General features: G+C 28.1%; 1 protein-coding gene across 1 annotated transcript in view; it reads left to right on the top strand.

Annotated features, from left to right (window-relative positions):
- The first annotated feature begins 12,967 nt into the window (after positions 1-12,967).
- The window catches only part of LOC131807122 (uncharacterized), a 397,457-nt gene continuing 396,068 nt past the window's right edge, over positions 12,968-14,356 (top strand). The window contains exon 1 of the mRNA XM_059132127.1: positions 12,968-13,346. Within this exon, the coding sequence (XP_058988110.1) occupies positions 13,160-13,346 (187 nt within the window). The 5' untranslated portion in view covers positions 12,968-13,159. The remainder of the gene's footprint in view (positions 13,347-14,356) is intronic.

Raw genomic sequence — 14,356 nt, 5'->3', positions numbered from 1 at the left:
ATCCATAAACGTGGATTTTTTAAAAATATTTTTTTAAGGACTTACAATAAATATGGATTTTTTAAAAATATTTTTTAAGGACTTACAATAAACGTGGATTTTTTAAAAAAATTTTTTAAGGACTTACAATAAACGTGGATTTTTTAAAAATATTTTTTTAAGGACCATCCATAAACGTGGATTTTTTAAAAATATTTTTTTAAGGACCATCCATAAACTTGGATTTTTTAAAAATATTTTTTTAAGGACTATCCATAAACGTGAATTTTTTAAAAATATTTTTTTAAGGACCATCCATAAACGTGGATTTTTTAAAAATAATTTTTTTAAGGACCATCCATAAACGTGGATTTATAAAAAATATTTTTTTAAGGACTAACAATAAACGTTAATTTTTTAAAAATATTTTTTTAAGGACTATCAATAAACGTGGATTTTTTAAAAATATTTTTTCAAGGACTATCAATAAACGTGGATTTTTTAAAAATATTTTTTCAAGGACTATCAATAAACGTGGATTTTTTAAAAATATTTTTTCAAGGACTATCAATAAACGTGGATTTTTTAAAAATATTTTTTCAAGGACTATCAATAAACGTGGATTTTTTAAAAATATTTTTTCAAGGACTATCAATAAACGTGGATTTTTTAAAAATATTTTTTCAAGGACTATCAATAAACGTGGATTTTTTAAAATATTTTTTCAAGGACTATCAATAAACGTGGATTTTTTAAAAATATTTTTTCAAGGACTATCAATAAACGTGGATTTTTTAAAAATATTTTTTCAAGGACTATCAATAAACGTGGATTTTTTAAAAATATTTTTTCAAGGACTATCAATAAACGTGGATTTTTTAAAAATATTTTTTCAAGGACTATCAATAAACGTGGATTTTTTAAAAATATTTTTTCAAGGACTATCAATAAACGTGGATTTTTTAAAAATATTTTTTCAAGGACTATCAATAAACGTGGATTTTTTAAAAATATTTTTTCAAGGACTATCAATAAACGTGGATTTTTTTAAAAATATTTTTTCAAGGACTATCAATAAACGTGGATTTTTTAAAAATATTTTTTCAAGGACTATCAATAAACGTGGATTTTTTAAAAATATTTTTCAAGGACTATCAATAAACGTGGATTTTTTAAAATAAAATATTTTTTCAAGGACTATCAATAAACGTGGATTTTTTAAAAATATTTTTTCAAGGACTATCAATAAACGTGGATTTTTTAAAAATATTTTTTCAAGGACTATCAATAAACGTGGATTTTTTAAAATATTTTTCAAGGACTATCAATAAACGTGGATTTTTTAAAAATATTTTTTCAAGGACTATCAATAAACGTGGATTTTTTAAAAATATTTTTTCAAGGACTATCAATAAACGTGGATTTTTTAAAAATATTTTTTCAAGGACTATCAATAAACGTGGATTTTTTAAAAATATTTTTTCAAGGACTATCAATAAACGTGGATTTTTTAAAAATATTTTTTCAAGGACTATCAATAAACGTGGATTTTTTAAAAATATTTTTTCAAGGACTATCAATAAACGTGGATTTTTTAAAAATATTTTTTCAAGGACTATCAATAAACGTGGATTTTTTAAAAATATTTTTTCAAGGACTATCAATAAACGTGGATTTTTTAAAAATATTTTTTCAAGGACTATCAATAAACGTGGATTTTTTAAAAATATTTTTTCAAGGACTATCAATAAACGTGGATTTTTTAAAAATATTTTTTCAAGGACTATCAATAAACGTGGATTTTTTAAAATTATTTTTTTAAGGACCATCCATAAACGTGGATTTTTTAAAATTATTTTTTTAAGGACCATCCATAAACGTGGATTTTTTAAAATAATTTTTTTAAGGACCATCCATAAACGTGGATTTTTTAAAATAATTTTTTTAAGGACCATCCATAAAAAAAAACAAATAAAAAAATAAAAAAATTTAATAAAATTAATAAAAAGAAAAAAAATATTTAGAAATGTTTTATCCTTAACAATAATAAAATTATATATTTTTCTACAAATTTTTATAGTTGACCATAATAAAATTATATTTTTTAATATTTTTTTTTTGCAGATTAATACCAAATTTCTTGTTCTCCAAAAATTGAATGGAAACTGTGAAGGAAAATTCAAGGAAAAAATCCAATGGAAAACTAGTAATCTCTCCCTGGAAAATTATGATTCTCTAAAGGAAAAGAGAAGGTCATCCTACCCATACATTTTTTTTTCTCTCCACCACTAAAAAACCCCTCGAAAAAATCTACTCCTCATCCAAGTGACGACAGACCTATTCAAAGAATAAAAAAGAAAAAACAACAACAGGAACACCACAAGTGTTAATTAATTGTTAAAATATTTAAAAACGCATAAATATAAAATTACAGTTTTGTAATGCAAGATTTTAATTGCAAAAAAGAGAGTGACCGGGAGAGAAGGAGAGAGAAAGGGGCCTCAGTCATTTGCAGCTACCATTGCCAGTCAATCTGTAAACGCCCTCGCAACCAGGTCTGTAAATAAACCTGGTGTGCCTTGTCAATGTCACGCTCAGCGATGATGATGATGATGGTCGTCCAACACCACCACCAACAACAACAAAAATCTGTCACATAACGGCATTTTTCCAATGCAGTGTCACAGGCCACAACCGGACCACATCAAACGGAAAAAATACATTTAATTGTTGTTCGCAAAAAAAAAAAAAAAAATTGAAATTAAAATAATAACAAAAAAAAAAAAAAAAAAAAAAAAAAAAAAAAATAAAAAAATAATAATATTAAATGTGGTTAACTTTAATCAAATGATGGTCAATGAAAGTAAAACCAACAACAACAACAAAAATATCAAATTAATTAAAATCACATTTTGTAGATGGAGAATTCTGTGTGCGCTCCAGAAATTATTTACTTTTTGTTAATAAAAACCATAAATGGTGCTGTGTGACATACACACACACACAAACGTACAAACACAACATCCGTTAATGGTAAGGAGACATGTGTTGTTATTTTTTTTATTTTATTAAAAACAAAAAACATTTAAATAAGCAATGGATACCCTGCCCAATGAAGACAAGGTGGGGAAATGGCTTCATGAAGACAGGATATTTTTTAAATATTTTTTTTAACAAATTCGGGGAAAATCCAGCAGGTTTTGAAAGTAGAGCTTAAAGTAGGAGAGGAGAGGGTCCTCGAAGAAAAAGTCTTTTAAAAATTGTGGTCTTCTTAAAAAAATATTATTTTAAAAATTTAGGTCTTCAGAAAAATAATTTCTAAAAAAACATATCTCCAAAAAATATATTTTTTAGGATTTTTAAATATATTTTTCAAGTGTATCGAAGGACATGGGGTTTTTTAAAAATAAATTTTCAAAAATATCTAAGGATATGGATTTTTTAAAAATTACTTTCCAGGAATATTAAACGAGGTGGATTTCTTAAATATTATTTTTCAAGGATATTAACCGACTTGGATTTTTTAAAAATTATTTTTCAAGAATACTAACCGACGTGGATTTTTTAAACAATTATTTTTCAAGGATATTAACCGACGTGGATTTTTTAAAAAATATTTTTCTAGGATATTAACCGACGTGGATTTTTTAAAAATTATTTTTCAAGGATATGGAAGGACGTGAATTTTTTAAAAATTATTTTTCAAGGATATAACCGACGTGGATTTTTTAAAAATTAATTTTCAAGGATATTAACCGACGTGGATTTTTTAAAAATTATTTTTCAAGGATATTAGCCGACGTGGATTTTTTAAAAATTATTTTTCAAGGATATTAGCCGACGTGGATTTTTTAAAAATTATTTTTCAAGGATATTAACCGACGTGGATTTTTTAAAAATTATTTTTCAAGGATATTAACCGACGTGGATTTTTTAAAAATTATTTTTTAAGGATATTAGCCGACGTGGATTTTTTAAAAATTATTTTTCAAGGATATGGAAGGACGTGGATTTTTAAAAATTATTTTTCAAGGATATTAACCAACAAGGATTTTTTTAGAATTAGTTTTAAAGGATATCAGCCGAGGTGGATTTTATAAAAATTATTTTTCAAGGATATTAATCGACGTGGATTTTTTAAATATCATTTTTCAAGGATATTAACTGACGTGGATTTTTTAAATATCATTTTTCAAGGATATTAACCGACGTGGATTTTTTAAAACTTATTTTTCAAGGATATTAACCGACGTGGATTTTTTAAAAATTATTTTTCAAGGATATTAACAGACGTGGATTTTTTAAAAATTATTATTCAAGGATATTAACAGACGTGGATTTTTTTAAAATTATTATTCTGGGATATTAACCGACGTGGATTTTTTAAAAATTATTTTTCAAGGATATTAGCCGACGTGGATTTTTTGAAAATTATTTTTCAAGGATATTAACCGACGTGGATTTATTAAGAAATATTTTTCAAGGATATTAACCGACGTGGATTTTCTAAAAATTATTTTTCAAGGATATTAACCAACAAGGACTTTTTAAACATTAGTTTTAAAGGATATCAGCCGAGGTGGATTTTATAAAAATTATTTTTCAAGGATATTAACCGACATGGATTTTTTAAAAATTATTTTTCAAGGATATTAACCGACGTGGATTTTTTAAAAATTATTTTTCAAGGATATTAACCGACGTGGATTTTTTAAAAATTATTTTTCAAGGATATTAACCGAAGTGGATTTTTTAAAAATTATTTTTCAAGGATATTACCGACGTGGATTTTTTAAAACTTATTTTTCAAGGATATTAACCGACGTGGATTTTTTAAAAATTATTTTTCAAGGATATTAACCAACAAGGACTTTTTAAACATTAGTTTTAAAGGATATCAGCCGAGGTGGATTTTTTAAAAATTATTTTTCAAGGATATCAACCGACGTGGATTTTTTAAAAATTATTTTTCAAGGATATCAACCGACGTGGATTTTTTAAAAAATATTTTTCAAGGATATCAACCGTCGTGGATTTTTTAAAAATTATTTTTCAAGGATATCAACCGACGTGGATTTTTTAAAAAATATTTTTCAAGGATATCAACCGACGTGGATTTTTTAAAAATTATTTTTCAAGGATATCAGCTGATGTGGATTTTTTAAAATTTATTTTTCTAGGATATCAGCTGATGTGGATTTTTTAAAATTTATTTTTCAAGGATATCAGCTGATGTGGATTTTTTAAAATTTATTTTTGAAGGATATCAACTAACGTGATATCAACTAACGTAAATATTAATCGACGAGGTTTTTTCAATTTATTTTTCAAGGATATCAACCGACGTGGATTTTTTAAAAATTATTTTTCAAAGATATGGAAGGACGTGGATTTTTTAAAAATTATTTTTCAAGGATATCAGCCGCTGTGGATTTTTTATAACTTATTTTTCAAGGATATTAACCGACGTGGATTTTTAAAAATTATTTTTCAAGGATATTAAAAGTCATGGATTTTTTTTAAATTATTTTTCAAGGATATGGAAGGACGTGGATTTTTTAAAAATTATTTTTCAAGGATATTAAACGACGTGGATTTTTTAAAAATTATTTTTCAAGGATATTAACCGACGTGGATTTTTTAAAAATTATTTTCAAGGATATTAACCGACGTGGATTTTTTAAAAATTATTTTTCAAGGATATTAACCGACGTGGATTTTTTAAAAATTATTTTTCAAGGATATTAACCGACGTGGATTTTTAAAAATTATTTTTCAAGGATATTAACCGACGTGGATTTTTTAAAAAATATTTTTCAAGGATATTAACCGACGTGGATTTTTTAAAAAAATATTTTTCAAGGATATTAACCGACGTGGATTTTTAAAAATTATTTTTCAAGGATATTAACCGACGTGGATTTTTTAAAAATTATTTTTCAAGGATATTAACCGACGTGGATTTTTTAAAAATTATTTTTCAAGGATATTAACCGACGTGGATTTTTTAAAAATTATTTTTCAAGGATATTAACCGACGTGGATTTTTTAAAAATTATTTTTCAAGGATATTAACCGACGTGGATTTTTTAAAAATTATTTTTCAAGGATATTAACCGACGTGGATTTTTTAAAAATTATTTTTCAAGGATATTAACCGACGTGGATTTTTAAAAAATATTTTTCAAGGATATTAACCGACGTGGATTTTTTAAAAATAATTTTGCAAGTGCTACAAATTAACGTGTTTTTTTATAATAATTTTTCAAGGATTTAAAAGGAGGGGACAATATTCTTTAAAAAATCCACTAATGTGTTTGGTGCTTGATAAAATATTCTTTCAAAAATCCAATAAATCCTTAAAAAAATATTCTTTAAAAAATCCACGCCTCATATAGACCTTGAAAAAATATTCTTTAAAAAATCCACGCCTCATATAGGCCTTGAAAAAATATTCTTTAAAAAATCTACGCCTCATAAAGGCCTTGAAAAAATATTCTTTAAAAAATCTACACCTCATAAAGGCCTTGAAAATATATTCTTTAAAAAATCTACGCCTCATATAGGCCTTGAAAAAATATTCTTTAAAAAATCTACGCCTCATATAGGCCTTGAGAAAATTTTCTTTATAAAATCTACGCCTCATATAGGTCTTGAAAAAATATTCTTTAAAAAACCCACGCCTTATAGGGAGGTCCTTGAAAAAATATTCTTAAAAAAACCCACGCCTTATAGGGAGGTCCTTGAAAAAATATTCTTTAAAAAACCCACGCCTTATAGGGAGGTCCTTGAAAAAATATTCTTAAAAAAACCCACGCCTTATAGGGAGGTCGTTGAAAAAATATTCTTTAAAAAATCCACGACTTTGGTAGTCGTTGAAAAAATATTCTTTAAAAAATCCACGACTTTGGTAGTCGTTGAAAAAATATTCTTTAAAAAATCCACGCCTTTGGTAGTCGTTGAAAAAATATTCTTTAAAAAATCCACGCCTTTGGTAGTCGTTGAAAAAATATTCTTTAAAAAATCCACGCCTTTGGTAGTCGTTGAAAAAATATTCTTTAAAAAATCCACGCCTTTGGTAGTCGTTGAAAAAATATTCTTTAAAAAATCCACGCCTCATATAGGCCTTGAAAAAATATTCTTTAAAAAATCCACGCCTTTGTTGGTCCTTGAAAAAATATTCTTTAAACAATCCACGCCTCATATAGGCCTTGAAAAAATATTCTTTAAAAAATCCACGCCTCATATAGGCCTTGAAAAAATATTCTTTAAAAAATCCACGCCTCATATAGGCCTTGAAAAAATATTCTTTAAAAATCCACGCCTCATATAGACCTTGAAAAAATATTCTTTAAAAAATCCACGCCTCATATGGGCTCTTTAAAAAATCCACGCCTCTTGTAGACCTTGAAAAAATATTCTTTAAAAAATCCATGCCTCATATGGAGCTTGAAAAAATATTCTTTAAAAAATCCACGCCTCATATAGAGCTTGAAAAAATATTCTTTAAAAAATCCACGCCTCATATAGGCCTTGAAAAAATATTCTTTAAAAAATCCACGCCTCATATAGGCCTTGAAAAAATATTCTTTAAAAAATCCACGCCTCATATAGGCCTTGAAAAAATATTCTTTAAAAAATCCACGCCTCATATAGGCCTTGAAAAAATATTCTTTAAAAAATCCACGCCTCATATATGCCTTGAAAAAATATTCTTTAAAAAATCCACGCCTCATATAGGCCTTGAAAAATATTCTTTAAAAAATCCACGCCTCATATAGGCCTTGAAAAAATATTCTTTAAAAAATCCACGCCTCATATAGGCCTTGAAAAAATATTCTTTAAAAAATCCACGCCTCATATAGGCCTTGAAAAAATATTCTTTAAAAAATCCACGCCTCATATAGGCCTTGAAAAAATATTCTTTAAAAAATCCACGCCTCATATAGGCCTTGAAAAAATATTCTTTAAAAAATCCACGCCTCATATAGGCCTTGAAAAAATATTCTTTAAAAAATCCACGCCTCATATAGGCCTTGAAAAAATATTCTTTAAAAAATCCACGCCTCATATAGGCCTTGAAAAAATATTCTTTAAAAAATCCACGCCTCATATAGGCCTTGAAAAAATATTCTTTAAAAAATCCACGCCTCATATAGGCCTTGAAAAAATATTCTTTAAAAAATCCACGCCTCATATAGGCCTTGAAAAAATATTCTTTAAAAAATCCACGCCTCATATAGGCCTTGAAAAAATATTCTTTAAAAAATCCACGCCTCATATAGGCCTTGAAAAAATATTCTTTAAAAATCCACGCCTCATATAGGCCTTGAAAAAATATTCTTTAAAAAATCCACGCCTCATATAGGCCTTGAAAAAATATTCTTTAAAAAATCCACGCCTCATATAGGCCTTGAAAAAATATTCTTTAAAAAATCCACGCCTCATATAGGCCTTGAAAAAATATTCTTTAAAAAATCCACGCCTCATATAGGCCTTGAAAAAATATTCTTTAAAAAATCCACGCCTCATATAGGCCTTGAAAAAATATTCTTTAAAAAATCCACGCCTCATATAGGCCTTGAAAAAATATTCTTTAAAAATCCACGCCTCATATAGGCCTTGAAAAAATATTCTTTAAAAAATCCACGCCTCATATAGGCCTTGAAAAAATATTCTTTAAAAAATCCACGCCTCATATAGGCCTTGAAAAAATATTCTTTAAAAAATCCACGCCTCATATAGGCTTTGAAAAAATATTCTTTAAAAATCCACGCCTCATATAGGCCTTGAAAAAATATTCTTTAAAAAATCCACGCCTCATATAGGCCTTGAAAAATATTCTTTAAAAAATCCACGCCTCATATAGGCCTTGAAAAAATATTCTTTAAAAAATCCACGCCTCATATAGGCCTTGAAAAAATATTCTTTAAAAAATCCACGCCTCATATAGGCCTTGAAAAATATTCTTTAAAAAATCCACGCCTCATATAGGCCTTGAAAAAATATTCTTTAAAAAATCCACGCCTCATATAGGCCTTGAAAAAATATTCTTTAAAAAATCCACGCCTCATATAGGCCTTGAAAAAATATTCTTTAAAAAATCCACGCCTCATATAGGCCTTGAAAAAATATTCTTTAAAAAATCCACGCCTCATATAGGCCTTGAAAAAATATTCTTTAAAAAATCCATGCCTCATATAGGCCTTGAAAAAATATTCTTTAAAAAATCCACGCCTCATATAGGCCTTGAAAAAATATTCTTTAAAAAATCCACTCCTCATATAGGCCTTGAAAAAATATTCTTTAAAAATCCACGCCTCATATAGGCCTTGAAAAAATATTCTTTAAAAAATCCACGCCTCATATAGGCCTTGAAAAAATATTCTTTAAAAAATCCACGCCTAATATAGGCCTTGAAAAAATATTCTTTAAAAATCCACGCCTCATATAGGCCTTGAAAAAATATTCTTTAAAAAATCCACGCCTCATATAGGCCTTGAAAAAATATTCTTTAAAAAATCCACGCCTAATATAGGCCTTGAAAAAATATTCTTTAAAAAATCCACGCCTCATATAGGCCTTGAAAAAATATTCTTTAAAAAATCCACGCCTCATATAGGCCTTGAAAAAATATTCTTTAAAAAATCCACGCCTAATATAGGCCTTGAAAAAATATTCTTTAAAAAATCCACGCCTCATATAGGCCTTGAAAAAATATTCTTTAAAAAATCCACGCCTCATATAGGCCTTGAATAAATATTCTTAAAAAAATCCACGCCTCATATAGGCCTTGAAAAAATATTCTTTAAAAAATCCACGCCTCATATAGGCCTTGAAAAAATATTCTTTAAAAAATCCACGCCTCATATAGGCCTTGAAAAAATATTCTTTAAAAAATCCACGCCTCATATAGGCCTTGAATAAATATTCTTTAAAAAATCCACGCCCCATATAGACCTTGAAAAAATATTCTTTAAAAAATCCACGCCTCATATAGGCCTTGAAAAAATATTCTTTAAAAAATCCACGCCCCATATAGACCTTGAAAAAATATTCTTTAAAAAATCCACGCCCCATATAGACCTTGAAAAAATATTCTTTAAAAAATCCACGCCTCTTATAGGCCTTAAAAAAATATTCTTTAAAAAATCCACGCCTCATATGGAGCTTGAAAAAATATTCTTAAAGAAATCCACACCTCATATGGAGTTTGAAAAAATATCCTTTAAAAAACGACACCTGTGGTTGGTCCTTGAAAAAATATCCTTTAAAAAACGACACCTGTGTTTGGTCCTTGAAAAAATATTGAAAAATCCACGCCTGTGTTTGGTCCTTGAAAAAATATTCTTTAAAAAAATCCACGCCTGTGTTTGGTCCTTGAAAAAATATTCTTTAAAAAATCCACGCCTTTGTTGGTCCTTGAAAAAATATTCTTTAAAAAATCCACGCCTCATATAGGCCTTGAAAAAATATTCTTTAAAAAATCCACGCCTCATATAGGCCTTGAAAAATATTCTTTAAAAAATCCACGCCTCATATAGGCCTTGAAAAAATATTCTTTAAAAAATCCACGCCTCATATAGGCCTTGAAAAAATATTCTTTAAAAAATCCACGCCTCATATAGGCCTTGAAAAAATATTCTTTAAAAAATCCACGCCTCATATAGGCCTTGAAAAAATATTCTTTAAAAAATCCACGCCTCATATAGGCCTTGAAAAAATATTCTTTAAAAAATCCACGCCTCATATAGGCCTTGAAAAATATTCTTTAAAAAATCCACGCCTCATATAGGCCTTGAAAAAATATTCTTTAAAAATCCACGCCTCATATAGGCCTTGAAAAATATTCTTTAAAAATCCACGCCTCATATAGGCCTTGAAAAAATATTCTTTAAAAAATCCACGCCTCATATAGGCCTTGAAAAAATATTCTTTAAAAAATCCACGCCTCATATAGGCCTTGAAAAAATATTCTTTAAAAAATCCACGCCTCATATAGGCCTTGAAAAATATTCTTTAAAAAATCCACGCCTCATATAGGCCTTGAAAAAATATTCTTTAAAAAATCCACGCCTCATATAGGCCTTGAAAAAATATTCTTTAAAAAATCCACGCCTCATATAGGCCTTGAAAAAATATTCTTTAAAAATCCACGCCTCATATAGGCCTTGAAAAAATATTCTTTAAAAAATCCACGCCTCATATAGGCCTTGAAAAAATATTCTTTAAACAATCCACGCCTCATATAGGCCTTGAAAAAATATTCTTTAAAAAATCCACGCCTCATATAGGCCTTGAAAAAATATTCTTTAAAAAATCCACGCCTCATATATGACTTGAAAAAATATTCCTTAAAAAATCCACGCCTCATTTAGGCCTTGAAAAAATATTCTTTAAAAATTCCACGCCTCATATAGGCCTTGAAAAAATATTCCTTAAAAAATCCACGCCTCATTTAGGCCTTGAAAAAATCTTCTTTAAAAAATCCACGCCTTATTGGGAGGTCCTTGAAAAAATATTCTTTAAAAAATCCACGCCTTATTGGGAGGTCCTTGAAAAAATATTCTTTAAAAAATCCACGCCTTATTGGGAGGTCCTTGAAAAAATATTCTTTAAAAAATCCACGCCTTATTGGGAGGTCCTTGAAAAATATTGAAAAATCCACGCCTTATTGGGAGGTCCTTGAAAAATATTCTTTAAAAAATCCACGCCTTATTGGGAGGTCCTTGAAAAAATATTCTTTAAAAAATCCACGCCTTATTGGGAGGTCCTTGAAAAAATATTCTTTAAAAAATCCACGCCTTATTGGGAGGTCCTTGAAAAAATATTCTTTAAAAAATCCACGCCTTATTGGGAGGTCCTTGAAAAAATATTCTTTAAAAAATCCACGCCTTATTGGGAGGTCCTTGAAAAATTTTTCTTTAAAAAATCCACGCCTTATTGGGAGGTCCTTGAAAAAATATTCTTTAAAAAATCCACGCCTTATTGGGAGGTCCTTGAAAAAATATTCTTTAAAAAACCCACGCCTTATTGGGAGGTCCTTGAAAAAATATTCTTTAAAAAATCCACGCCTTTGGTAGTCCTTGAAAAAATATTCTTTAAAAAATCCACGCCTTTGGTAGTCCTTGAAAAAATATTTCTTAAAAATCCACGCCTTTGGTGGTCCTTAAACAAATATTTTTTTAAAAATCCACGCCTTTTGGTGGTCCTTAGAAAAATATTTTTTATATTTGGCCTTTGGTGGTCCTTAAAAAAATATTTTTTATAAATCCAGGCCTTAAAAAAATATTTTTTAAAGATCCACGCCTTTGTTGGTCCTTAAAAAAATATTTTTTATATTTGGCCTTTGGTGGTCCTTAAAAAAATATTTTTTATAAATCCAGGCCTTAAAAAAAAATTTTAAAAAATCCACGCCTTTCGTGGTCCATAAAACAAATATTTTTTTTAAAAATCCACGCCTTTGATGGTCTTCAAAAAAAAAAAAAAATATTTTTAAAAAATCCACGCCTTTGGTGGTCAATAAAAAAATATTTTTTTAAAAATCCACGCCTTTGATGGTCTTTAAAAAAATATTTTTAAAAATCCACGCCTTTGGTGGTCCTTAAAAAAAATATTTTTTAAAAATCCACACCTTTGGTGGTCCTTAAAAAATATTTTTTTAAAAATCCACGCCTTTGATGGTCTTTAAAAAAAATATTTTTAAAAATCCACGCCTTTGGTGGTCCTTAAAAAATATTTTTTAAAAATCCACGCCTTTGGTGATCTTTAAAAAATATTTTTTAAAAATCAACGCTTTTGGTGGTCCTTAAAAAAAATATGTTTTTAAAAATCCACGCGTCAAAGAAACCTTGGAAAAACATTCTCTAAAAAATAGACCTTTCATATAGACCTTTTTCGCCTTGTTATTGTGTGGGGTATTATTGCATTAAATAAAAATAAATTTATTAACATTTTTTCACCTTTTTTCTTTTTTTTCAGAATGCGACCAGAAAGAAATTAATATTCAAATTAATTACTAAAAAATAAATTATTAAAACTGTAAATAATTAATAACCCTTACTCCGGGCAAAAAAAAAAATACGCAACGAAATTTTGTTAATTAATTGTGTGGCAATTAGTGTTAATAAAAAATAACTTATTCAGGTGTATATAACAAAATCGATTGGCTTCCGGTTATATGGACTCAAAAATTCCCCTGAAAATGTATTGCGGCTTGCGAAATACCCCCAATTCCATGGCCAATGTGTGGCTGATGTATCACATCTTCATTGTCATCAGTGTGATGGCGATAATTGCCCGGCAAATGCCGGCCGTGGTGGCGGGCGGTTCGGCCGGCTCATCAGCAGCGAATTTGGCAAATAATGGTAAGTGAATTGAAATTAATTTTTTATTTTAATTTAAATATAAATTTTTAATTACGAGAGAGAGAGAGACATTCTCTCTCCCCCTCATTTTTTTTCCCTCTTCAGATTAACGTTTAAGACCAAAATCACTTAAGAACTTTTAACAGACTTTCACTTAAAGTCCAATTTATTTAAATTAGGCAAATATTTATTCAAAACTGTGTTATAGACTCTCTCAAACACACACTCGGACACATAATTGTGTCTGTGTGTGGATATCCTTTAACCCGGTCATGTCGGATGTGAAAATTTGTATTAATATTATTTTGACCACACAACAACAGCCCGCATACACTTGCCATATGGTAGATGGCAACACCATACAAATGTGTGATAATTTTTGTTCATCTGTATGGGTGCGTCTGTGTGTTAAGTGTAGGTATGTCCTTATACAAATCATTTATCTGGTAGATTTTTTTCAGAGGGAAATTAAAATAATGTTGCGGATGGTGATAATGATAATGCGGATGATAATGATTGTAATACGCTCGGTATGCGATAAAATCGCAAACAAACTTCGAATATAACAACAACACACAAAAAATCATAATTACTTTAACAAGAAGATTTTAAGAGGTTCGCAAAAAAATGATGGTCGAAAAATATTTTTTAGGGGATTTTTAAAAATATTTTTCAAGGACGAAGTTTGCTTCAAAAAGTAATTTTCAAGGATACCTGAGAACGCGATTTTTTTAAAAATATTTTTTCAAGGATAGGGGATTTTTTACAAATTATTTTCAAAGGATATCCAAGGACATGGGTTTTTTAAAAATTATTTTTGAAGGATATCCAAGGACGTGGATTTTTTAAAAATTATTTTTCAAGGATATTAACCGACATGGATTTTTTAAAAATTAATTTTCAAGGATATTAACCGGCGTGGATTTTTTAAAAAATATTTTTCAAATATACCTAAGGACGTAGATTTTCTAGAAATTAATTTTTCAAAGATATTAACCGACGTGGATGTT

This window comes from Musca domestica, unplaced genomic scaffold (assembly GCF_030504385.1).
Source record: "Musca domestica strain aabys unplaced genomic scaffold, Musca_domestica.polishedcontigs.V.1.1 110, whole genome shotgun sequence".
NCBI lineage: Eukaryota > Metazoa > Arthropoda > Insecta > Diptera > Muscidae > Musca > Musca domestica.
Note: the sequence above shows the minus strand (reverse complement) of the source record. Positions and strands in the feature narration are given on the sequence as shown.